This window comes from Telmatherina bonti, assembly GCF_933228915.1.
Source record: "Telmatherina bonti genome assembly, chromosome: 20".
NCBI lineage: Eukaryota > Metazoa > Chordata > Actinopteri > Atheriniformes > Telmatherinidae > Telmatherina > Telmatherina bonti.
The window spans coordinates 32812171-32840055 of record NC_136618.1 but is presented as its reverse complement, the minus strand read 5'-3'; the positions used below and the strand labels follow the sequence as shown (position 1 = coordinate 32840055).

The 27885-nt window shown below is 46.6% G+C and overlaps 1 protein-coding gene across 1 annotated transcript; it reads right to left on the bottom strand.

Moving 5' to 3' along the window:
* Nucleotides 1-1160: 1160 nt before the first annotated feature.
* c1ql3a (complement component 1, q subcomponent-like 3a) lies at nt 1161-23563 on the bottom strand (the record flags this gene model as incomplete). Its single annotated transcript, XM_079259926.1, has 2 exons — nt 22877-23563; nt 1161-1340 (listed from the first exon to the last, which is right to left on the bottom strand). Exons 1-2 carry the CDS (start codon nt 23465-23467, stop codon nt 1161-1163), a joined length of 771 nt encoding a protein of 256 aa, XP_079116052.1. The 5' UTR covers nt 23468-23563.
* Nucleotides 23564-27885: the final 4322 nt, after the last annotated feature.

Here is a 27885-nt window from a genome sequence, read left to right as displayed (position 1 = left end):
ACTAGAAGCGAGGCCATTTGTAGAACCAGATCTGATCAGAAACATTGTGTTCAGAGGAAACAGACACAGGAGGAGGAGGATGGAGAGATGGAACATTATCTAAACTGAAGACAGCATACCTTTTCTAGCTAACAACTAACTGTAAAACAAGCAGCAGCTGGGGTTGGATGCCTTCAGTGACGTATTCCTGCTGGAGATGTATGCATCAGGACTAATGAGGCTGGATGGGGGGTCGTCTTCATCTGCATGGGGAGGGTGATGGTGGAGCGGATCTGCATGTTAACAGACCCATAAATTTACATTTAAGCCTTTTAGAGACATGAAGGAATTCCTGTTACTGAACTAATGTCTCAGGAAGCTGTTCTGAACAATAAGTTAGATTACTTTGTTTAATTAAAGAGGTTCTTAGATGGTTTTTATGTTCTCATGGACTGTTTGTTCCTGCAGAGCAGCATACTCCTGCCATGTCCCTGAACGCATCACACCAACGACTTGGATTTAAAGAAAAGCAAAGATAAACAGTTCATGTCTTCTTTGGAAGAGTTTCTGAGCAGAAACGATAAGAAAAAAACTCAAGATTTAATCAATTAGATGAAGAATTTTGAGGGAAACCTGCATTGATCTCTAAACATCTTCATTCATAGCATTTAGCGTAGACATAAACTGTAAAGAAACTACGTGAAATGAGTGCAGTTGAAGAGAAGACTGTTAGATAGATTGGTTTCTCTTGCATCTCATTGTACTTCCTGCAGTTTGCACGTGACCAACATGAACTCTGATGCAAGAACGCCTCCATCAGCGCTGGGCGTCCATTAAACTCATTGGTTCAGATTTGCTCTGCGTTTGTAAGTTTTTCTGCACTGGATCTCACTCTACGTTAGTCATTAAGTTTTTAAGATAGAAACTCCATAAATGTGTAAAATTCCTCTGCAGACTTTCTCTATAACCTCTTATTTTCCATAGTTATTAAAAATATTGTGTCTTAATACCTCACTGTTTTACTGATATTACGGACCTCATTATGCTGCCTTAGTAACAATAATATAGAAAATAAGCAGATATGCAAGTTTTATGAGAAAGTCCACACAAGTCTGGGAGTCGTCCTTGGAGGGGCTGAATCAGAAGGCCTGTACCCGGATGGAGGACGGATGCTGGGGGGTTTAATCAGCGTAGATGATGAATCCAGAGAAGGTGCTGTACTTGTTGTTGTTTCCTCCGTGAGCTTTGCCACCGTCTAGTTTAATGTAGACCTCGTCTCCCGGCTCCAGATGCAGCACGGCGCTGTTACTGGCATAGTCATAGTTCTGGTCTGCATCTTGGGCAATGGCGCTGGCCCGCACCTGCAGGGAGACGGAAACACACACACACACACACACACACACACACACACACACACACACACACACACACACACACAATGCTTCATTCCTGGACGGTTGAATCCCAGAGTTCCCACCAGCTCCAGCGTCATCACCCACTGCTGTTCACACAACCCTTCCTTTCTGTTATCAACTGGTTCAGTAAGTTCACATCGGGGGCGGAGTTGCCTCTGGTATCTGATTGGACAGCTCAGATGATTGACAGGTCAGTGGAAGAGGAGGACAGAAACACCTTTCCAGTCCTGCATGCATCACTGGAACCACTACACCAGTTTGAAGTTCATTTTAAAGTAGTTTTCTAATAATTTATCCTTCAATCTTTTAACTTCCACACTAACAAAAAGACGTGAGAAAACGATTCGGTAAAAAACATTTATTCTATTTATTTCTGTCCAAAACTAATGAAAAAACACAGAAACGTTTGAGATGTTAAAAGGAAGAAGTTAATAATGTAACAACACTGAAACAGTAGTGTTTGGGTTTTACATACCAAAACCAGTTGGTAGAAATGCTCAGACTGGTTTATTTCCACAAATTTAAAAAGAAATTCATCAAAGTCAAAATTACCTCTCAAATAGTAGAGCAGGACCTTAAATGATGCTTTTTCTAGCTTTCTGAGCTTTCTACAGTGTTATAGTGTTGAATGCTCATCAGACATACGAGCAACGCCGTTTTTTATCACCTAAACGCATGTTTGAGTTTTCCAGATTTTGGTTTCCATGGCAACGGAAACGATGGGTTTTAGAGAGTTTTTTTCTACTTCGAGATTCTAGTGATGTCCCAGGGGAAGGACTCAGGGATTGGTCATCTTCTCCAGGTTGTGCAGGTTCAAGAGAAGAAAGCCACGCCCACCTTCACTGCTCAGAATAACTACTCCTCGCTGTCGACCAATCAGACACCACCTGCAGGACAGGGGGCGGAGCTTTCTCTGTTGGTTTGTTTCTGGCAGAAGCTGATCTGAGATGATCAATACAAAAAGGAATGAAGGGCTTTGTGAAAAAAATGCTGGATTATTTCTTGCCCTTATGAACTGGCATACTAAAATAAATTAGACTGAAATGTGCATCATAGAGACACTTTAAAGACACTTTTAAATTGTTGGTGGTTTTCTTCTTAGATCGATGAATCTCTAGTAAGCTGAAAGAAAAAGCCATAAAATATCCATAAAAGGTCTAAACTGATGTGCAGAGCAAGGTAAAAATACCGACATGCCAAAAGAAAAGCTACAAATGATACTGAACCTGAAACTGAAACCTGGTTAGCTAGCACTGGATTTAAGATAATGTGAGGAAACACTTCATCTAGTTTCTAGTGTTGTTTACAGACTACACATCAACTCAGTTAATCATGATGTTCACAATGGAGCTGGAAATAATCTGTTCAGATGCTGAAAGAGCTCCTCGGCATCCATGTTACTGCTGACTAAAGGCCTTTATACACTGGAAAAATGTTCTTTATTGTCAAGTGAAGCGAACGTTTACAGTCCGATGATTTTACAAGTTCTATAGTTTTAAAAAGATTGATCTTTCTTCTTATTGGTATTTGACAGAATCACAACGGACCAATCAGAGAGGGCGTGTTGACAGCACCACTAGACCCGGTAGCAGCTGTTGTTTGATGATGTCTTCACTATTTGCATCAGCCACCGTTTGGACCTCCTCCCCTGCCGGGCTCCAACCAGAGACCTTCTTGCTGTGATGCTACAGTGCTACAGAAAATGGTCCAGATGTGACTCTCCTTGGTTTGTTACCTTCTACATCTGCAGTAATCTCTCCACCAGGTCCTGGATGCCCTGAAGCCTCCTGGTGGGTCATGTCAGACACATCTGGAAGGCATCCCGACCAGATTCCCAAACCACATCATCCGGTTTGTTTTTTATGGAGAAGCAGGAGGTCAGAATCAGATTTATTGTCACTGAACCACCGCCCCAGCACAACAAGATTAATTCCAGTACAACCAGTTCAAGAGAAGACAAAGCAACATGCATATAGCATAAACAGGACCAGACAGACTGTCCCTCTAAGTGTCCTTGCTCGGGATGGGCAGATCGATATGAATATTGATTTTATCAACACCAAGGCTAATTCAGTATCATTCCACAGCATGACAAGATCGATATTTTTCTTACAGAAAGTTTCGGGGCCAAAAAGCTGAAAAATGTCAATTCTTTGGTTTTGTTTTGTACTGTTGACTTTCTTTGCTCAAACAATTGTGTGATAAAGGGGAATAAAAGTTATTTATTCTGTTACAGAGATTATATATACATATATATATATATATATATATATATATATATATATATATATATATATATATATATATATATATATATTATCATTTACAAACCAAAAAAGCTTCATTTTAAAAGTCTCAGTTCTGCTCCTCACTTTGCTGTTAACATGTGTTTTACTTGACAAGAATCTCCTGTTTCATTATAATTATAATTAAGATCAATAAAAAAGGGCTAAAATATCAATAAATGGCCAATTTCAAGCAAAAACTATCAGCGACATTTGTCCTGGATGTATTGCGTAGCCCTTGCCCCAGTTGGATGACCGAGCTAGACCTGTCTCTATACACTGCAGCCTTCCATCAGAGGAAGTTTATTTCTACATGTCTCCACCTAGCTTGTGACCTTACTGTGAAGGTTGGAGGTTTAACCCTCCAAGAAAATCCACATTTTAGTCAGTCCGCTTTTTCTTTACAGCACATTACAAATTCCTCATCAGTACCCCAGTTCCCCCATCTCCTCCTTCTTTCTGCCCCTTTTTGATAAAAACCCAGCAACTCGCACTGGTCTGAGTGGGCCCACGGCTGAGTTCCCTGGTCTCAGACTGGGAGGTGGTCATTTTAATTCCAGCTGTTTCACCGTCACCAGCAAGCTGAGACTTAAATACTTAGTTTAGTTACATTTGTCGGAAAGTTGGACAACTTAGCCCAGTTCTTTGCAACAAACATTATAGTATTAATTCTTTGTATTATAACATAGGTGATATTATCAGGTGGGAAGGGAGAAAACAAAAACAAACAAACAAACAAACAAAACAACAACAACAACAACAAAAAAGTCTGTAGCATTTCATGGAAGGACCTGTGTCCAACTGGACAGTCCACCAGCACCTTCCTCTGATGTCCTCTACTGGTTGATTTTGTGCTTGTATTGTTCTCATTCATATGTAAGTCGCTTTGGATAAAAGCATCTGCTAAATGACTGTAGAATAGAATAAAATAGAATATCAGTCCACAACCGGTTGGAGATCTCTACTTAACAAAATCCAACATACCCACATCATTTACATAAAGCAGAGGTGTAGTCCAGGTTATACGTAGGTATACATAGGTATATCTAGGTATACCTAGTATATGTAGGTATATGTAGGTATATGTAGGTATACAGAGATATATGTAGGTATACGTAGGTATATGTAGGTGTACGTAGGTATATGTAGGGATACGGAGGTATATGTAGGTATATGTACATATATGTAGGTATACAGAGGTATATGTAAGTATTTGTAGGTATATGGAGGTATATAGAGGTATATGTAGGTGTACGTAGGTATATGTAGGAATACGGAGGTATATGTTGGTATACGTAGGTATATGTAGGTGTACGTAGGTATATGTAGGGATACGGAGGTATATGTTGGTATACAGAGGTATATGGAGGTATATGTAGGGATATGGAGGTATATGTAGGTATACGAAGGTATATGTAGGTATATGTAGGGACACGGAGGTATATGTAGGTATACGAAGGTATACAGAGGTATATGTAGGTATACGGAGGTATATGTTGGTATACAGAGGTATATGGAGGTATATGTAGGTATATGTAGGGATATGGAGGTATATGTAGGTATATGTAGGGATACGGAGCTATATGTAGGTGTATGTAGGGATACGGAGGTATATGTAGGTATACTGAGGTATACGGAGGTCTATGTAGGTATATGTAGGGACACGGAGGTATATGTAGGTATATGGAGGTATACGGAGGTATATGCAGGTATACGGAGGTATATGGAGGTATACGGAGGTATATGGAGGTATACGGAGGTATATGTAGGTATACGTAGGTATATGTAGGGACACGGAGGTATATGTAGGTATATGTAGGGATACGGAGCTATATGTAGGTGTATGTAGGGATACGGAGGTATATTTAGGTATATGTAGGGACACGGAGGTATATGTAGGTATACAGAGGTATACGGAGGTATATGTAGGTATATGTAGGGACACGGAGGTATATGGAGGTATTTGGAGGTATACGGAGGTATATGCAGGTATACGGAGGTATATGGAGGTATATGGAGGTATATGTGGGTATATGTAGGGATACAGAGGTATATGTAGGTATACGGGGGTATATGGAGGTATACGGAGGTATGTGGAGGTATACGGAGGTATATGTAGGTATATGTAGGGATACGGAGGTATATGTAGGTATATGGAGGTATATGTAGGTATATGTAGGGATACGGAGGTATATGTAGGTAAATGGAGGTATATGGAGGTATACGGAGGTATACGGACATATATGTAGGGATACGGAGGTATATGTAGGTATACAGAAGTATACATGGGTATATGTAGGTATATGTAGGGATATGGAGGTATATGTAGGTATACGAAGGTATATGTAGGTATATGTAGGGACACGGAGGTATATGTAGGTATACGAAGGTATACGGAGGTATATGTAGGTATATGTAGGGATATGGAGGTATATGTAGGTATATGTAGGGATACGGAGGTATATGTAGGTATATGTAGGGACACGGAGGTATATGTAGGTATACGAAGGTATACGGAGGTATATGTAGGTATATGTAGGGATACGGAGGTATATGTAGGTGTATGTAGGGATACGGAGGTATATGGAGGTATATGGAGTTATACGGAGGTATATGTAGGGATACGGAGGTATATGTAGGTATATGGAGGTATATGTAGGTATACGAAGGTATACGGAGGTATATGTAGGTATATGTAGGGATACGGAGGTATATGTAGGTATATGGAGGTATATGTAGGTATACAGAGGTATACCCTGGACTACACCTCTGCATAAAGCAGGTGTGGTGCCTGAACTGGAAATCCTCTCTCTGTTTTCTAGCTATAACTTTGTCCTTTAAAGTTATAAACGTCTCCTTTATGATATGGTTGTAAGTCTTTTCCAAGTCCACATGATAACTTGTTGGATAAACTTCCACATCTGTAAGACTATTTATATGAACGGTTTCTTCTTTCAGAGAGGCTAACCTTGAAGATTTTGTTTTTAGCTTGACATGCTGCAGGCTTCCTCAGAAGCCTCATTTAACACCTGTCCCATGCCGTTTATCTTCTGTAGCTGCTTGAAAAAACCTGAGACACCATTCATATGTTAGGAAAAAGAATCTTTTTGAGCTACGTACGAGTCCTGTGCCATGTAGGATAAACTACTGACCACATTCTGGTCGCCAACATCCCAGCTAAATTTTCCCAGTGATGCTGAGTGTGTGATCCTCCTTAGTGGGAAAAATCTAAGGGTAGGACTTGATTAAAAAAATATCTGGTAATTTACAAGCTTTGTAATTAGTTCATCTTGATGACCTGCATTTTAACCGCATAAAATTTGCACCAAAAAGCAAATTTTTTTTTTATTTAAATGGGTTTTAGAGAGTAGAGCCGCTGCTCCTCCGCATCAAGAGGAACCAGTTGAGTTGGATTGGGCATCTGGTCAGGATGCCTCCTGGACCTCCCTGGTGAGGTGTTCCAGGCACGTCCCTCTGGGAGGAGACCCCGGTGAAGGCCCAGGACACGCTGGAGGGATTATATCTCTCGGCTGGCCTGGGAACGCCTCGGGATCCCCCCGAGAGTTGGCAAATGTGGCTGGGGAGAGGGAAGTCTGGGCTTCCCTGCTCAGGCTGCTGGCCCCGCGACCCGACCCCGGATAAGCAGCAGAAGATGGATGGATGAATGGATGGATGGATGGATGGATGGACGGATTTTTGTGGAAAAGTGAATTAAATAATAGACAAACTCAAGCTCGTTTAATGCTGGAAAACTGCCTTTAGTTGCATTTTCTTCAAAACAGTAGAAAAAGAAATGGAAACTATCCCTAAAGGCACATCGTGTGACATCATCTGCTGCAACTTATTGAGACGAGTTAACGGTACGCGACCTCATGACATCACAGTCGGTAGTCACTTTGTTTTAGAGTCACTAGAGGGGTCTGAAAACTCGTTAAACAGAGCGATAAGTTGCTGTATTAATGGCAAACCTCTGGCGTGTGCATCAGTGTCATCGGTTCCAGGAAACCGTCCACGAACAAACGTTCTGTGTTGGTTTGAATGCAACTTGTACTTCAATACGTTCTTTTTTTTTTTTTTATTTCGCTCATTTTTTGGCAATTATTAAATCAAAACTAATGCCTTAAAGTCCCCCCATCTGGTTCCTCTGTCTGAAAAGACGGACCACCATCACAGACGTGTCAGCCATGACAGCCCACCATCATGCAGAGCCTTCCGGGCACAAATACCAGAATAACACCAGTCTGACAGGACATGTCAGGACTGCATGTAGATCATAATCTTTCCCCATGAAGCCCTGACAGAAATCAGTGTTAAGAAAAAGAAGATTTGCTTTAAATAAATAAACAATAAAATCCTTAAATGTTTCTTACTAAATAATAATATTATCAGGTCCTCCAACAGGGGATCATTTCAGCTGATGGACACAAATTATCTGAGTATCAACAACACGTCTGTTGATGCTGTGAAGTTTAAGCAAACTGTTTTAGCAGCAAAGCCATATAAGATGATGATGATGATCAAGATGAGGATGAGGATGATGATAATGATGATCACCGGCCACTGACCAGTAAGACGGTGGATTGTTTCCTGGCTTCTCCTGAGAACACGTCGATGTGTCCTTAAACCACACACTGTGTCGCCTCCTGATGCGTCTGTGTAGCAGGAAGGTATGAACAACAGGCACTGTGTGAATGCGAAGGTAAAAGTGCTTTTCGTGGTCGACATACGGGTAGAAAAGCGCTTTACAAGTCCAGTCCATTTCCATCTGATGCCTCTGTCTACTGGTTCAGTCTGGAAACCAGTCCTTCCAGCCATGTTTTACACCCAGAAAGCTGCAACCTTCCTGCTGTCTCCCTGTCAGCGCTCAGAGCTGCTTTCAGCTCTTTTAGATGTGAAACAACATTTTTACATTTACTTTATTTTTTATTTAGATATGTCAGAGTCAACGTGTGAAGGACACGTTACTTCGAACTCCTTCAACAAAGGGATTTTCTTGTACGAACGTGTAGTTTCAGGAAGTGATGTGTGGATCTGAAGCAGAAATGGACACAGATGCTTCTCTGGGCAGGACTAAGGTAATTTTATCCATTGTGGGTTTGATCTGATCTCTGACGACGGACCGTGTGGAGTTTCTAGCAGAGACGTTGTGGTAATTCTTTGAGCAGAAACCTTTCAGCAGCTGATCTGGACAAACAGAGGAAGCTGGAAACCAGTATGTTTACACCTGTTTGTCTTTTTTACAGCACGTTACAACATCTTTAACGTGAGCTTTTTTCTCTTCTATGACTTCATTGAATGATATTTTGTGTCGAGCTCTATTTTTCTCATGATTCAAGTATCATTTTGGGTATAGACACTTGATGCATGGCCCTAACAACCAATCATCAGAGGAGGTTATTTGCATCATATTTTCCCATTTAATGCAGATTATTTTTTAAATTCTGGTAAAATGTCTCACAGTTTTTGGACTGAAGAAAAGAGATTATTGGAGATTTCCAAAGAAGCTTTTGAAACATCTTTAATTGTAATTTTTTCAGCTAAACCATCCATGCTGCCTGCAAAGAAAACCCAGATAGCATGAAGCAGGAGGACAGATCTAGAACCGACCATCTCCTTGTGGATTTTAAGGAACTTTCTTTGGTATTTTGGTGCCAACAGTCTCGTCCACAGAGGGAATCTTTCTGATTAAATGAATGACAGCTTTAACCATAACAACTTTTCATGTTTCGTGGAATTATGTTCATGAATAGATCCATGAACATCTGAACCTTTTTAAAGAGTTAAAGTATTTATCAAAGAAGTGGGACTGTGATGTTTTAAACTAATCTAAGCATGGTGGATGATGCCAGTGCTTACCTTGACTTTTGTTTATTTATTTAAGTTTTGCACAATTCTAGGGGTAAAGTCTTTCAACCTTTAGGTCGACAGGTGCAAACACGCTTCACATATGAAAACACGCTGTATATATTAACAGAAATGCTAGCAGGGAGAGCTGCAAATACAGAAACATAACGCAAATAATAAAAAAATTGCTACAAATACAGAGAAGTTCTGTATAAACGAAAACGACTGCCAAGGAGAAAATGCTGCATGTTCACTCACACATCGAAAGGTATCTGACGTTATCAATGTTTCTACTCTGCTAACATTGCTAAAACTTCTCACCCTTGTCTGTCTCTTCGGTAAAAACTCACTGATGCCCCTGAAGGCCCAGAGTTTTTCTGCATTTGTATCACATTTCTGTTTTTGTAGCTTGTTTCTGTATTTGAGCACTTTTCTTGTTTTTTTGCATTAAATTTCTGTATTTGCAGCACTTTTTTGTCTTTTTGCATTTCCTTTCTATGTTGACCTGTTTTTTCGCATTATGTTTCTGTATTTGCAGCACTTTTCCTGTTTTCTCGCTTTGTTTCTATATTTGAAGCATTTTTCTTGCTTTGTTGCACTACATTTCTGTATTTGCAGCACTTTTTATGTTTTTTTGCATTGTTTCTTTATTTGCACCACTTTACTTTTCTTTTTGCAATTACATTTGTGTATTTGCAGCACTTTTCCTGTTTTTACCCATTATGTTTCTGTATTTGCAGCACTTTTCTTGTTTTTTGCACTGCATTTCTATATTTGAAGCACTTTTCTTGTTTTGTTTTTTTTTGCACTGCATTCCTGTATTTGCAGCCCTTTTTCTGTTTTTTCACATTGTTTCTTTATTTGCAGCACTTTTTTGTCATTTTGCATTACATTTGTGTATTTGTAGTGCTTTTCTTGTGTTTTGCCTTGCGTTTCTGTATTTGCAACCCCTTTTTTTCTTTTTGCAATTACATTTGTGTATTTGCAGCACTTTCCTTGTGTTTTTGCGCTACATTTCTGTATTCACACCACTCTACTGTACTTTCAGCTTTTCCCGCTAATGCTACTGTTTGTATATGCAGCCTGTTTTATTGTATGTGAAGTGCATTTGCACCTGTCGGCCACCATAAACAGCTACCCAAAGTGACTTATTCTAAAACTACAGGTACATGACTGCTAACAGGAGTATTAACAACATGACAAAAATCCTGTTTTGACTGGCTGACTGGTTTTATTTTTTCAGGCAGTAATGTCAGCATGTTTTTTCTTCTCTTCTGAGCCTGTTTAACAGCATCAGTATCTTAAACCGTGTGCTTTGTGATGGTGCTGCATTGTCTAATCTCAGAGATGTTTGCAGCAGTGTTACAGCAGCAGTCTGACAGGCAGGAGGAAGGATGTGCTTGGCAGAGCAGCGCTGCAACACGGCTTTACCCCACAGATTAGATCTGCTGCTGACAGCCTGATCACCACGGAGACACGCTCAGGACAGGACATTGTCATAGAAAACACACCACTAGACAGCAGCCAGGACAGCCTTCCTCTGCGTCTCTGCCCTGCATGAGTCCATTCCCATTAACGATCCAGCTGCAAATGCCATCAGAAGTCCTGCAGGGTCCATTTCTGCTCCTTTACCAAACGAGAACGTCCGTTTCAAATGTAGTCTCTGTCCTCATACGTCCAGGCATCTTTAACGTTACAGTCGTAGTTTAGTCAGTTCATCCACTAGGGGGCAGTGTTCATCGTTCACGTCCATGTTTTGACAGTGGTTGATCCCAGAAATGCACCGCTACAACGCTGTTTGCAACCATCCCAAAACACCAGAAGAAGAAAACCACACCAACATACGTGCTCCTCAACTTCTTCAGGTGCTTTTAATTTAACGGTTCCTGCATTGTCTTCGCTTTGTTTCTCTTCTTGTTCTCTGGTTGCGAGTCAGCTACACAACTCAACACTTTCCGGTGCTATTGTTTCATTTTCTGCATCAAGTGATGGAGAGCTCCGCCCAACAAAACGGACCAAACCATGAATGTAACCTGCACAGGAGTGAAAAAAAAACGTATTTCTCTTCTGTTTCCAGCACAAAGAGGCCTTCAGACTCAGATTTTTACCATTAGAACCAGACTGGGACATACTGGGACCTGTCCTGCTGATCCAAGCCAAGTCACCGTGAGCCGACCAGCCCAGTCATGGAAACCAATGGATTGAATGGAACCAGCTCCGGATGTAAATTCCTTTCCTCCATCAGATTCACAATCAGCCCATCAAATGATGAAATGTCTCAGTTCCATCATCTGATACACCGTTTATCTTCTACTGGGAACAAATTATGACCTGATCAGATGCAGAAATCATGAAATTCTGTGTTTTTTGTATGTATTTGCCGTTAGAAAGTGCACCAGATGCAGATGTGGACGTCCAGATTTTCTCTGTTGTAACTTTTTGGATATTTCAGCCTGATGCATGAAATCCCAAAACATTTTACACATAGAATACTTCTACAGACACGTACAGGGAGGCTTTTCTTTATTCTTTATCCTTTTTGACCCACTGTCTTTTATTTTTAGCTGTTCTATATAAATAGAAAATATTCAGCTGTTGAACATAAAACTTTATTATTATGTTCTGTTTATGACTGAAGCAAACTGTCTAATTACAATCAGATGAGTGGCAGTAACTAATTGCAAATATTCCAGCCTCACACAGGAATAAACAGACTTTAAGAAGTGCTGGACACAATGCACTGCAGATACATTTACACAAAATTACATTATTTATAAGTTATTTTATTGCAACAAGTAAAAACCTCTGCTGCTCATCAGGATGGTTTTTACTGCTTCTCTTCCTCCGTCATCCTTTCCACAAAGTCTGGACTGAAACGAAGAGGCCGAAGGAGAAACCAGAGGACGGGATCGCTGGTCCAAAGGCAGACCTTCGCCACACAAACAGCTTCTTTTATAAAACATGGGACAGATTTGCATCCTCTGGGACTTACAGAACAGAGATGTGTACCAGCAGAGTTTTATATGAAACGCCAGAGAAAACCAGAAAGCACGTCTCCTGGTCGCCATAACAACAGCAGGTGGGTCGTGTAATACCTGTCGGTTCATCGTCCTCTCTTTGCTCAACTGTCTGATGATGTCATGGACCTGAATTACTAATGAAATAAAAAAAAAGCTTCATTCATCCCGACGAAAAGTTTAAAGGGAAAAATAAAATGAGCAAATATTAAAATGTGAATCTAGTAAAGTCTCCGATGTTCATTTATTCATTCAATCTCCAAACGGCTTCGTCTGATTCCAGGTCGCGGGGGGAGCTGGAGCTTATCCCAGTAGTCACTGGGTAAGAGGCGGTAACTCCTGAACAGTTCGCTGGTCCATCGCAGCCCACCGGTCCATCACAGCTCACCGGTCCATCGCAGCTCACCGGTCCATCGCAGCTCGCCGGTCCATCGCAGCCCACCGGTCCATCGCAGATCACCGGTCCATTGCAGCTCGCCGGTCCATCGCAGCTCGCCGGTCCATCGCAGCTCGCCGGTCCATCACAGCCCACCGGTCCATCGCAGCTCACCGGTCCATCGCAGCTCGCCGGTCCATCGCAGATCACCGGTCCATTGCAGCTCGCCGGTCCATCGCAGCTCGCCGGTCCATCGCAGCTCGCCGGTCCATCACAGCTCATCGGTCCATCGCAGATCACCGGTCCATCGCAATCTGCCGGTCCATCGCAGCCCACCGGTCCATCGCAGCCCGCCAGTCCATCGCAACCCACTGGTCCATCACAGCCCGCCGGCCCATCACAGCTCGCCGGTCCATCGCAGCTTGCCGGTCCATCGCAGCCTGCCGATCCATCGCAGCCTGCTGATCCATCACAATCTGCCGGTACATCGCAGCCCACCGGCCCATCGCAGCTCAGCGGTCCATCGCAGGGACACTCAGAGACACATATTTATGGATCTTCTGAGGGGAGATTTGGTTGTCTGTGGTGTGCTTCCTCTCTGGGGGTGGTGGTTGGTCTCCAGGGTCTTGGGGGTCCCCTGGTCTGCCTGTGACCTTTGAAGGGCCCGACTGATCCCTATTCATTACCTCTGCCAAGGAGGTCATGTTTTTATCTGTCTGTGTTTCAGACAACTCTGAAGGTTCTGGACGGATTTTTATTAAATTTTCAGGACTTGTTGGAAATATCGTCTCGTCTTCGTGCCGCTTATCCGGGGTCGGGTCGCGGGGTCAGCAGCCTAAGCAGGGAAGCCCAGACTTCCCTCTCCCCAGCCACATTTGCAAACTCTGTGGGGGGGGATCCCGAGGCGTTCCCAGGCCAGCTGAGAGATATAATCCCTCCAGCATGTCCTGGGTCTTCCCCAGGGTCTCCTCCCAGAGGGACGTGCCTGGAGCACCTCACCAGGGAGGCGTCCAGGAGGCATCCTGACCAGATGCCCGAGCCACCTCAACTGGTTCCTCTCGATGCGGAGGAGCAGCGGCTCTACTCTGAGCCCTTCCCGGATGACCGAGCTCCTCACCCTATCTCTAAGGGAGAGCCCAGCCGAGATATTTAAACTCCTCCACTTGAGGCAGGACCTGACTCCCGACCCGGAGAGGACAATCCACCCAATTCCAGCTGACGACCATGGTCTCAGATTTTGAGGTGCTGATTCTCATCCCAGCCGCTTCACACTCGGCAGCGAATCGCTCAAGCGAGAGCTGGAGATCACGACCAGGTGAAGCCAACAGGACCACGTCATCTGCAAAAAGCAGGGACCCAATCCTTAGGCCACCAAGCCGGATCCCCTCACCACCTGGGCTGCACCTAGAAATTCTGTCCATATAAGTTATGAACAGAATCGGTGATAAAGGGCAGCCTTGGCGGAGTCCAACCCTCACCGGAAACGAATCTGACTTACTACCGCCAATGCGGACCAAGCTCTGACACCTGTCGTACAGGGACCGGACAGCTCGTACAAGGGGGTCCGGTACCCCATACTCTCGGAGTACCCCCCACAGGAGCCCCCGGGGGACACGGTCGAACGCCTTCTCCAGGTCCACAAAGCACATGTAGACTGGTTGGGCAAACTCCCATGCCCCCTCCAGGACCCCAAAGAGGGTATAGAGCTGGTCCACTGTTCCGCGACCAGGACGAAAACCACACTGCTCCTCCTCAATCCGGGATTCGACTATCCGGCGGACCCTCCTCTCCAGGACCCCTGAATAGACCTTACCAGGGAGGCTGAGGAGTGTGATTCCCCTGTAATTGGAACACACCCTCCGGTCCCCCTTCTTAAAAAGGGGGACCACCACCCCAGTCTGCCAATCCAGCGGTACTGCCCCCGATGTCCACTCGATGCTGCAGAGGCGTGTCAGCCAGGACAGCCCCACAGCATCCAGAGCCTTAAGGAACACTGGGCGGATCTCATCCACCCCCGGGGCCTTGCCGCCAAGGAGCTTTTTAACCACCTCAGCGACTTCAGCCCTAGAGATAGGAGAGTTCCCCACTGAGTCCCCCAGCTCTGCTTCCTCATCGGAAGACGTGCTGGTAGGATTGAGGAGGTCTTCGAAGTATTCCTTCCACCGACCCACAACGTCCAGAGTTGAGGTCAGCAGCTCCCCACCTCCACTGTACACAGTATTGATGGAGCACTGCTTCCCCCTCCTGAGCCGCCGGATGGTGGACCAGAATCTCCTCGAAGCCGTCCGGAAGTCTTTCTCCATGGCCTCGCCGAACTCCTCCCATGCCCGAGTTTTTGCCTTGGCGACAGCCGAAGCCACATGCCGCTTAGCCTGTCGATACCCATCAGCTGCCTCCAGAGTCCCACAGGCCAAGAAGGCCCGATAGGACTCCTTCTTCAGCTTGACGGCATCCCTCACTGCTGGTGTCCACCAACAAGTCCTGGGATTACCACCACGACAGGCACCAACGACCTTACAGCCACAGCTCCAGCTGGCCGTCTCAGCAATAGAGGCATGGAACACAGCCCATTCGGACTCAATGTCCCCCGCCTCACTCAGGACATGGTAGAAGCTCTGCTGAAGGTGGGAGTTGAAGCTCGCTCTGACAGGGGACTCAGACAGACGTTCCCAGCAGACCCTCACAACACGTTTGGGCCTGCCAGATCTGACCGGCTTCCTCCCCCACCACCTGAGCCAACTCACCACCAGGTGGGGATCAGTTGACAGCTCCGCCCCCCTCTTCACCCGAGTGTCCAAGGCATGTGGCCGCAGGTCCGACGATACGACTACAAAATCGATCATGGAACTGCGGCCCAGGGAATCCTGATGCCAGGTGTACATATGGACACTCTTATGCTGGAACATGGTGTTCGTTATGGACAATCCATGACGAGCACAGAAGTCCAAAAACAAAACACCATTTGGGTTCAGAGGGGGGGGACCATGCCTCCCAATCACTCCCCTCCAGGTCTCACTGTCATTGCCCACATGAGCATTGAAGTCCCCCAGCAGAACAATGGAGTCCCCAGAAGGAGCACCCTCCAGCACTCCCTCCAAGGACAGACAACAGTCAGGACCCGTCCCCCCACCCGGAGGCGGAGGGAAACTACCCTTTCATCCACCGGGGTAAACCCCAACGTGCAGGCACCAAGCTGGGGGCTGATGAGAATGCCCACACCTGCTCGGCGCCTCCCACCATGAGCAACTCCAGAGTGGAAGAAGGTCCAGCCCCTCTCGAGGGTTCTAGTTCCAGAGCCCAAGCCATGCGTCGAGGTGAGTCCAACTATATCTAGTCGGAACCGCTCAACCTCGCGCACAAGCTCAGGCTCCTTCCCCACCAGAGAGGAGACGTTCCACGTCCCTAGAGCCAGCTTCTGCAGCCGGGGATCGGACCGCCAGGGTCCCCGCCCCTTGCTGCCGCCCAGCTCACATTGCACCCGACCCCTACGGCTCCTCCCGCAGATGGTGAGCCCACGGGAGGTGGGGCCCATGTAACCCTTTCGGGCTGAGCCCGACCGGGCCCCATGGGCAAAGGCCCGGCCACCAGACACTCGCTCTCGTACCCAAACTCCAGGCCTGGCTCCAGAGGGGGGTCCCGGTAACCCGCGTCCGGGCAAGGGAACATTTATGCCCAGGTTTGTCTTCGTCATAGGGGTCGATGAGCAGTGCTCCCTGAGCCGTCACCTTATCGTGGTGGAGGGGTTTGTGCGTCCTGAAGATCCTAGCAGCTATGTTGTCGGGGGCTTTATGCCCCTGGTAGGGTCACCCATGGCAAACAGGTGTCTAGGGGAGGGACCAGACCAAGCACGGCTCATCGACCCCTATGATGGAAATATGAAAAGGAAGAAATGATATAATTTTGGAGGTGATCTGTATCACCATTTGGATCCAGGAACTTTTTAAAGGTCCTGGCGGAGGTTTGCATTCTCTGAGTGATGTTCTAGTTCCTGACATTTTGCCTCTGAACCCCGAACCTGCTGATCATCACTGTGTCATCCTCGTGCCATTTAATCACCATAAACTACAGGTAAATTCATGTTTATCTTCGTGTTCTGATGCTTTTCTTGTGATTGTCTTTTTAAAGGTGCTCCTGATGATTGTCAGCTTTGTTTTCCTGCAGATGTTACAGATGTTTGTTCCTCTGTTTAGATTAAATTCTGTTGTTTTCTGTCTCCTTTCCTCCTTTCACTCTCTTCAGTCGACTCTCATTTCTTCTGGAACTTGCCAGCCAAGGCCGGATTATCCAGTGGGCATTATGGGCACGACCCTCTCATGGCCCATATGGGGATCACGTAGGGCAATCACCAGCAGCTTGGATAAAAGCCAGATAGTTACACCACAGTGTTTAGTGTATTGCTATTGGTACCACTGGCTGAGAGATGTTAGAAATGTTGTATGAACGGGGCCCCTGGAACACTCTGGGCCCAGGGGCCTGTGCACTTTTTATCCGGCCCTGTCGCCAGCGACATGTAAAATGCAACCAGGTAAAAATTCACATGCGAATTCAGCAACAGACTTATTTAAGATAATACTTGATCTGAAGAGGAGTCTTATTTCCATGAAGCTCCTCTTGGCAAAGTAAATCAGTTCGGCACAGCCGTCATTCTGCCGTCACGCTGCTGGACAGAACCAGTTAGCAAATCATCATCAAGCCATGAAAGAAGCAGTAAAAGCAGGCCATCAGTCGGATCTGATCACCTAGAGCAGTCTGGTCAGATTACAATCTGAGAAACAAATCACATTTACTGGGTTATGTGTCCAGCACAGTTATCTTCCGATGCAGCGTTTCCACATGAAGGCAGAGAAAAAAGGGAAAATCTTCATGAATCTGATCAGATTAGAAAAAGAATGAAAGATTTTGACTTAAGAAGTGTGCCGACGTGTCGCTACGTCGCACCATTAAATCCTGCCATTTCTCATTCGGTTTGCAGACGTTTCAGCCCCCATCGGCTCTACTTGCCGCAGGAAACGTGTTAAAACCACACGACTAACCAGCACATTAGAAACTCTTCCTCTCCTGCTGTAGGTTACTCACATCATGGTCATCTTCAGGGCTGAAGACCAGAAACTCATCAGAACAAACAATCCAAGCCAAATTTTAGAACAGTGGTTTTCAACCGGAAGACCCTGATCCCCCCTGGGGGTTCCTCAGAGAGCATGGGGCTCCCTTTGACCATTCAGAGCTGCTGTGATTAGAAAGAAAAGCCATGTTCACACAAACAAGTTCAGGTCTGCAAGACAAGACAGAACAGAATGCATCATTTATGATGGAGATGTTTAAACATAGAAGCATGAAGGAGACGGAGCAGAACTGGGGGTCTCTGGATTTTCAGTGTTTGCATGAAGAGGGTCCTTGGGGGACAGTAGAAGGTGGTGCGTTCAGTGTCCTGTCAGAATAACCTCTGCTGCTGGAATTTTAGCGTTTTTGGAGACGAGTTTGTCTTTTCATTGGCTTTTTCCAACCACTCGTTACCAGTTGTCGGCCCAGTAGAATCTCACTGGTATTCGTTTACCATGAAACAGTGAGAAAAAACAAATAAAAAACATTATTTTTGTCTTTTAATTTCTAGCTTCTGGTCCTATTAATTCATTTAAGCTTTAGCAATAGTGTGAAAGAGTTGTCACGGAGGATTTTACATCATTTTAAACAGATCAGGCTGATTTTAACAGCCGGGGCCTCATTTATAAAGATGGGGTAGAACAAAACCCGGCGTACACCAATAACAGTCGCCTTTTGGGATCTATAGAAACACGACTTGGTGGGAGAATATTCCCACTGACCCTGCCGTACGCACAACATCTGGAGAAATGGGAAACGGCGACACCAACACCACCAACAGCAGAAAATAAAACCAAAGAAATGGTGTCAAATCTGAGACATTTGTGCAAAATTAAATATAAACTTTCACTGAAAATGTTGTACATTTAAATTATTTGCAAAAATGAAGAAAATGTATGTTTGGTATTGATTCTCCAGCATGGAAAAAAATGTGGATTTCCAACAGAGATGTGATGAATAAGAACATCAACATCTAGAATATGCTCTGAAACAGACTGATACGTTGTACTGTAGTTGTTTAAACTAATTACTATTAAAATTACATGGTTACCACGTAAAATTACCCATCGGCAGGTTGATCAGGGTGTCCAGGATGTGTCGCACAGCTTTGTACATGAGCCTCCTCATCTGCTCAGGTGTCCTTATTGATCAAACTTCTTAGATTTACTCCGAAAAACACTGTGAAGACTCGACTTAAAGTAAAAACCAAATCCTCAATAAAAGTTTCTTATCAAGCGTCTCAGTCAGACTTTTAGGGAGCAGTAGGACTGAATCCGAGCGGGGTTACGACAGTACGAAGATCACGCCACTTCCAAGCCTACCAAACTGACCAATTGCTGAAGAATATGGAAACATCATGACGTCTCAGAGAACCAATAAACGGACAGAAGGAGTTTTTATTCTCACAATAATTTAACACAATTATGCAAATGTAAACACTGAAAATGAATCAACAATAAATGTTTCCTAATTTAGCTTCTTTTAAAGAAAAACATGAATTTAGCGTCAAGTGACTGGTAAGATGACGCCCATGATTAAAGCTCTAGAAGGTAATGTTGCTCAGAGACGTGTTCCTCTGGGTGAAGCGGTTCCTTGTCCTGATAGTAGTCTATACATTCTGTAATCATGAACAATAAGAAATATAGTTAGACCCCTCAGTTTACTGTAAATCTGTAAAAACTCTGACCAATCCAAACGTTCCGACCCAAATGGAGTTGTTCATTTCTTATATTTTGTAGCTTCTTCTCCCGGCTCCCCTCCTCCCCCTCCAGCAGCGCATACCTGATAGCCACACCCTGCATATAAACAGCGTGTTAGGATGAAAATACAAAGTAGTGAAGAAGAAACTCTGAAGGCAAACATGGATGAGAAAATGCAGGAAGGATTTCCCGACCCGGCTCGGTTTATTTGCCTCCTCCCGCTAAACAGCCGAGAAAGAGAAAATCGTTGGTGGAAAAAGCTGCAAATAAAAAAGCCCCGGATCACGCAAGGAGCAGAACCAGAGGGGGAGGAGCCAAGGCAGGAGGAGGAGCCATCACAAAGGGAGGGGCCAGTGTGGGGGAGGGGCCACGATAGGGGAGGAGCCTAGACCGGGAGAGGAGCCAAGGCAGAGTCTTGCTAGCTCCCCAACATTACCTACCCCAGCTTTAAATCCGTAACAGACTATATGCGCTCTGTCCAACGGTACCGTTTCGTCCGCCTCTCGTCATTGTCCACTGCCAGAACGTCCACGTACGTCTCTCTGTCCTCAGCGCCGTCCTCTACAGGAACTCTGTCCCCTTCGGACAGATCCGCAGGTCTCTGAGGACGCGTTAACGTCAGCCTTTCTGTTCCAATTCCAGTCAGTTTGACCAGAAAGTCGCTTTGTTTGGAGGTTATGTGACCAAACCAGTTCTGATTCGGATTAACGAAGCGGACTCGGTCCGCAGACAAATGCAGGTCTCGCTCCGTTTCAAGCGGACCACATACAGGAAGCTGACTACAAAACAAAGTGCATTTTGGGTTCACAACCTAAACATAAGGAACAATGCGACTGAACGTAAATATTAACGACTCCTGTTCATATTTATGTTTATTCAGTTATAAACAAACTCCGAGTGAGTGTTGCTTTCTGCAGGTCTTTTACTACCAGCACGAACGCCGCTCGCTGGAATTACAAACACAAGTTCGTAATTTATCGAGGAGTTGCTATGACAACCTTCGTAGTAGGTTGTCATAGCAACTATATTAATCTTGTGAGATAAAGGTCTAATTAAAGGAAGTAGCTGAGTCATGTTAGTTATCAGAAGAACCTCCAGATAAATAAATGATGATCATTAATATGTTTTACTTTTTATTTCTTCATCATTTAAATTATAAAAGGTTTTGTTGGTTTGAGGAAAAGACGTTTATGTTGCAAAGTTAATGTGAAATAAAAGCAAAACGGCTGATGAACCCGAACAGATGAATGAAATGGAGCATGATGTAGTATGATGTCATGAGCAGGCGGAGGTCCCGATCACATCTGATCCCTACAGCGGTGCACGTTCACGTCTGTTGCATTTATATCTACTGTTCCTATAAACTAATTAATAAAAATACATTTTTTTCTTTAGTTCTGTTCCTATTTTGGTGTTGCTGGGAACCCCTCACCTCTCCTGTTTACTACAAACCACGTTATTTACTTTATTCTGATCGTATTTGTTTATTTATTTATTGATCTATTTGTATATTTATTTATCTATCTGCCATTAATCTATTGAATATTTGATCATATTTTTCAGTTTGTTTCTGTGTTTTTGGTTATTTTCTTGTCTCCTGCTTTTATTGTAATGCAGATACATACACCTTACAGACACCCATGATAAATGTCCCGGGTGTCTGTATGAGGTGTAAACTGGAGCATGGGGACATGTCCTGAGGACCTATGTCTCCTGTCTCTGAGGACGCCGTGAACGTCTCGTCCTTGTGGTCTGGAGACGCTGCAGATCTCTGCATCAGCCTCTCGTTATTCCAGCAGCTTCTACATGCATCAGAAACGCTTACAGACATCTTAGAAACATCCTAACCCCCCCTCCAAGGCGAGGACCGTCTGCTGGTGTCTGTTGGAGTCAAAGACCTGTTTCATTGCCTGTAGACATGGAAAACAAACTGGAATCGTTCTAATGGGAATGGAAACTGGTTTACTTCAGGAAATGCAGAAACAAACAGTGTGAGGGTCCCAATACAGCAACTGACCAATCAGAGGAGCTCTACCATCCTTCAGCAGGAGGATGTTCACGTCTAAGATCAGTACAGTGGACGTCATCGTGTCTTCAGTCCCAGTAAACATGAAGTAGTGATCACCAGTCAAATGCCTAGGGAAATGCAGTTTTTAGATGTTTCCCATGACGGTGGTCCTTCTGGACCCAGATGAGTCCAAATCCTCTCTGGAAGAAGAACCTGCAGCTCTGAGGGTTGAGGCTGAATCTAAAAGGTAAAATCCCACATCTGAGGATGATGAGGAGCAGGGGAGGAAGGCCGCGGGAAGGGAAACATTAATCTTCAGACTGAAGTTGATCATAAAAATAATAAAAAGATTATTATTGAGTAAATAAATAAAAATGAGTCAAATGTCTGCCCACCCGGCTGGCAGCTTGCTCACCCGGACAGTAAATGGAGCGGACCCAAAAGATTAAAGCGAGACGCAACTTTCTGTCCATGTTCCTGTTTGTATCTCGTTGTGAGACATTTACCATGTACCAGAGACGTCCTCGTCCTCATGCTGAAGACATGTCTCGTCGGGGAGTATCCATGGCAACGGGATGTCAGAAGCGCGAGACTCAAACAGAAAGAAGACATGAGCTGGACATGAGACAGGAGTCCAGATAAAACAGACTTGTCCCACCATTCAGATGAATGTTCCTCTGTCTCCAGTCCAGTGTGGGGTGAACTGGTTCTGAACTGGTCCCAGTGTGACTAACTGGGAAACTGGAAACCAGTAACCTTTGTTTTGTCTCAAACCTCAAAGTTTGTGAGATGTTTGTTTGTTTTTCCTGTTTGACTCGTTTCCTCTCTTCAGCTGCATGTTAGTCAGGTTTTTTGTCTCATCTGTCCTTCTGTCCTTCTGGGCCGCCGGGACACGTCCATGTTCATCAAACTGGTTTTTCAGCTTAAACAGGAACAAAGTTTCATGTTTTATGAAGTGAAAATAAAAGAAGTGCATCCTGGGATCTACAGGACTGGTTCCTCAGACACAAAATCCTCCCAGCCACACCTGGAACAGTAATACCACCATTTCAGCTGGTGGTATTACTGCTGCTGGGATAAACCAGGTGAAACCTGCTGGGTAAAGTTACAAACCAGGACCCAAGTGTGTGTGTGTGTGTGTGTCCAGCCTACCTGGTTGTTCTTGCACAGGTCGGCCCACATGCTGGTTCCGTCCCCCCCGCGCATCAGGACGTGGTAGGTGAAGAAGTAGATCCCGGGGATCGAACACGTGAACTTTCCGGTGGTGGGGTCGTAGTGGTTCCCCAGGTTGGTCACCACGTCGTCAAACTTCAGCACCTCGTAGCCCTCGTGCTGCTTCTTCAGCCCGGCGTAAAAGGCGATCTTCGGCACAGTGCTGTACGTGGCCGCGCTGATCGCTCCCGCGGACGCGCTCGGTCCCGGAGGTCCCGGTAAACCGGGTCTACCCGGTTCGCCTTTGGCTCCTGGCGGCCCGGCTGGACCCGGTGGTCCCGGCTCACCCGGAGCTCCTCTTGGACCCGCTTTCCCCGGACGCCCCGGCTCTCCTTTCGGACCCTGGATGAAGGTGGGAAGGGACTGGACCAAGCCGCCGTCCGGAGCCGCGTCCGCCGCGGCGGTGCTGGTCGGAGACCTGGTCCCGTACGGGTCGCACACCATCCTGCAGGTCCCGAGCATCTCGTAGTGCGCAGCTGTTCCCGCGGAGTTGACCAGGATCGGAATCAGGATGACCAAGACCAGAACCATGACGACCCCCAGGACGCCCGCCGCCACCAGCCGCTTCCTGCCGACCAGCCGCGCCAGCGCAGGTCGGTCCGGCTGCCTGCTTTTAGGGGGAATCTTGCTGGCTGGGGGGGGGGCGCCGGTCTAAGGAGAAAACTGGTTCTGGGGACTTGGTCAGAGAAGAAGTGTGGCGTAGTCCTCCTGGTGCTGCAGGTCCGGGACAAAGTTCAGCTACTCGGTCTCATGTCAGCTCAGGTCCAGCTCGGGTCCAGCTCGGGTCCAGTTCGGGTCCAGTTCAGCTCCAGTTCGGGTCCAGTTTAAGTCCAGTTCGGATCCAGTTCAGGTCCAGTTCGGGTCCAGTTCGGGTCCTGTTCAGGAACAACTCTCCACACAGATCAGGACCTAAGATGGTCCTCCTGATCAAGTCCTTCCACACCAGCGGGGTGTGTGTGTGTGTGTGGGGGGGGGGTCTTCCTCGTCCAATAGGAACAGAGCAGCTCAGACACACTCATCTTTTTATTCTTATTAAACTGTGACTATTGTATCACTTCCAGCAGGTCTACAGCAGGTCTGGGTCTCAGGTTAGACCTTCTGTAGACCTGACCACATGAGTCCAGAAGGGAAGGAAACCAGATTTATAATGTCAGGATGCCGTTTTCTCATCAGATTTGGAAGTTAATTATGTAAAAGTTTATTCACAGAACAGACAGAAGGAATAAAGTCCTGTTGGGAGTTTAAAGGAAATGTATAAAAACATGTTTACGTTTTTGTTTTTATTGTCCAGGGTAACCATGGAAACACAGATGCAGAATAAAGAAGAATAAACATTGAATCATTCAGGTTTTTAGTTTTTAACAGGAATAAATGACCCCGTCTCAGTGGGAATGTGGAGGAGGACGGTCTGATGCCCTCTGCTGTTTGAGGTTGATGAGAAGTTCAGGACACCCCCCTCATCTGGACCCTGAAGGTGTGGTTGCCATGCCAACAGGGTCACGGAAAGAAAGGGGGAAGAAGAAGAATCTGCTTCATGAAGTGAACATGAATAAAAAGGTTTCGGGACAAATGAAGGAAGTTTCTCATCATGAACTGATTTTCTCTTTTTTATGTGGAGAATAGAAAAGAAGCAGAAACCGTCTGCAGTCAGAGGACTGGTAGGAAGTCATGGGGTCCAAGCCCGCCGCTGTGGATAAAACCTCTCATGGCTTCAGCGGCGATGTCCACCTGGCAGGCCAGTGGTTAGATCCCCAACCCTTCCACACATGGGCGTAGCGGACGCGGGGTACATGGGGGACATGTCCCCCACACTTTTTACAGCCGTTATCACCACTTAATCATGACCGTGTTTTCCCGAGCCGCACCTAAACGCATCGCGAGCAGGTGAAGCTACGGCGGCTAACAACAGACACCGTGTGGTCACAGAGGAGTCTGTCTGTGGCGTCATTCCCATCTTCTAACATGTTCACCAAACCAGCTAAGAGACCAAACAACCGCGTCACATGATTCCTGCTGCTGAATGTCGCTGAAACAGAGACGTTCTGTGTTGTTTATGTCACCATGTGGATTACAAAGATGACAGATAGAATGTTATTTAATGAATAAAATCAGATGTCGGGCTACACAGCATTTCAGTAGTTTTGTTCTACATCATTTTTATTCTTTCTCAGGTAATTATTTGGATGGAAACTTTTTACTTCTATGGAAGCAACATTTTCTTGTCTCCAGAAGTTTTTCCTTCCTGTTGTTTTACACATAATTTATCCAACAGAAGGATAAAACAGTGGTCCAGAGACCAGCAGGATGGAGAAAGTGGTCCAGAGACCATCAGGGTGGAGACAATGGTCCAGAGACCAGCAGGATGGAGAAAGTGGTCCAGAGACCATCAGGGTGGAGAAAGTGGTCCAGAGACCAGCAGGATGGAGAAAGTGGTCCAGAGACCAGCAGGATGGAGAAAGTGGTCCAGAGACCATCAGGGTGGAGACAGTGGTCCAGAGACCAGCAGGATGGAGAAAGTGGTCCAGAGACCAGCAGGGTGGAGACAGTGGTCCAGAGACCAGCAGGATGGAGACAGTGGTCCAGAGACCAGCAGGGTGGAGACAGTGGTCCAGAGACCAGCAGGATGGAGACAGTGGTCCAGAGACCAGCAGGGTGGAGACAGTGGTCCAGAGACCAGCAGGATGGAGACAGTGGTCCAGAGACCAGCAGGGTGGAGACAGTGGTCCAGAGACCAGCAGGATGGAGACAGTGGTCCAGAGACCAGCAGGGTGGAGACAGTGGTCCAGAGACCAGCAGGATGGAGACAGTGGTCCAGAGACCAGCAGGGTGGAGACAGTGGTCCAGAGACCAGCAGGATGGAGACAGTGGTCCAGAGACCAGCAGGGTGGAGACAGTGGTCCAGAGACCAGCAGGATGGAGACAGTGGTCCAGAGACCAGCAGGGTGGAGACAGTGGTCCAGAGACCAGCAGGGTGGAGACAGTGGTCCAGAGACCAGCAGGGTGGAGACAGTGGTCCAGAGACCAGCAGCAGGGTGGAGACAGTGGTCCAGAGACCAGCAGGGTGGAGACAGTGGTCCAGAGACCAGCAGGATGGAGACAGTGGTCCAGAGACCAGCAGGATGGAGAAAGTGGTCCAGAGACCATCAGGGTGGAGACAATGGTCCAGAGACCAGCAGGATGGAGAAAGTGGTCCAGAGACCAGCAGGGTGGAGACAGTGGTCCAGAGACCAGCAGGATGGAGAAAGTGGTCCAGAGACCAGCAGGGTGGAGACAGTGGTCCAGAGACCAGCAGGGTGGAGAAAGTGGTCCAGAGACCAGCAGGATGGAGAAAGTGGTCCAGAGACCATCAGGGTGGAGACAATGGTCCAGAGACCAGCAGGATGGAGAAAGTGGTCCAGAGACCAGCAGGGTGGAGACAGTGGTCCAGAGACCAGCAGGATGGAGAAAGTGGTCCAGAGACCAGCAGGATGGAGACAGTGGTCCAGAGACCAGCAGGGTGGAGACAGTGGTCCAGAGACCAGCAGGGTGGAGACAGTGGTCCAGAGACCAGCAGGGTGGAGACAGTGGTCCAGAGACCAGCAGCAGGGTGGAGACAGTGGTCCAGAGACCAGCAGGGTGGAGACAGTGGTCCAGAGACCAGCAGGATGGAGACAGTGGTCCAGAGACCAGCAGGATGGAGAAAGTGGTCCAGAGACCATCAGGGTGGAGACAATGGTCCAGAGACCAGCAGGATGGAGAAAGTGGTCCAGAGACCAGCAGGGTGGAGACAGTGGTCCAGAGACCAGCAGGATGGAGAAAGTGGTCCAGAGACCAGCAGGGTGGAGACAGTGGTCCAGAGACCAGCAGGGTGGAGAAAGTGGTCCAGAGACCAGCAGGGTGGAGACAGTGGTCCAGAGACCAGCAGGGTGGAGAAAGTGGTCCAGAGACCAGCAGGGTGGAGAAAGTGGTCCAGAGACCAGCAGGGTGGAGACAGTGGTCCAGAGACCAGCAGGGTGGAGACAGTGGTCCAGAGACCAGCAGGGTTGAGACAGTGGTCCAGAGACCAGCAGCAGGGTGGAGACAGTGGTCCAGAGACCAGCAGGGTGGAGACAGTGTTCCAGAGACCAGCAGGATGGAGACAGTGGTCCAGAGACCAGCAGGGTGGAGACAGTGGTCCAGAGACCAGCAGGATGGAGAAAGTGGTCCAGAGACCAGCAGGATGGAGACAGTGGTCCAGAGACCAGCAGGGTGGAGACAGTGGTCCAGAGACCAGCAGGATGGAGAAAGTGGTCCAGAGACCAGCAGGATGGAGAAAGTGGTCCAGAGACCAGCAGCACGGTGGAGACAGTGGTCCAGAGACCAGCAGGGTGGACACAGTGGTCCAGAGACCAGCAGGATGGAGAAAGTGGTCCAGAGACCAGCAGGATGGAGAAAGTGGTCCAGAGACCAGCAGCACGGTGGAGACAGTGGTCCAGAGACCAGCAGGGTGGACACAGTGGTCCAGAGACCAGCAGGGTGGAGACAGTGGTCCAGAGACCAGCAGGATGGAGAAAGTGGTCCAGAGACCAGCAGGATGGAGACAGTGGTCCAGAGACCAGCAGGGTGGACACAGTGGTCCAGAGACCAGCAGGGTGGAGACAGTGGTCCAGAGACCAGCAGGATGGAGAAAGTGGTCCAGAGACCAGCAGGGTGGAGACAGTGGTCCAGAGACCAGCAGGGTGGAGAAAGTGGTCCAGAGACCAGCAGGGTGGAGACAGTGGTCCAGAGACCAGCAGGGTGGAGACAGTGGTCCAGAGACCAGCAGGGTGGAGACAGTGGTCCAGAGACCAGCAGGATGGAGAAAGTGGTCCAGAGACCAGCAGGATGGAGAAAGTGGTCCAGAGACCAGCAGGGTGGAGACAGTGGTCCAGAGACCAGCAGCACGGTGGAGACAGTGGTCCAGAGACCAGCAGGGTGGAGACAGTGGTCCA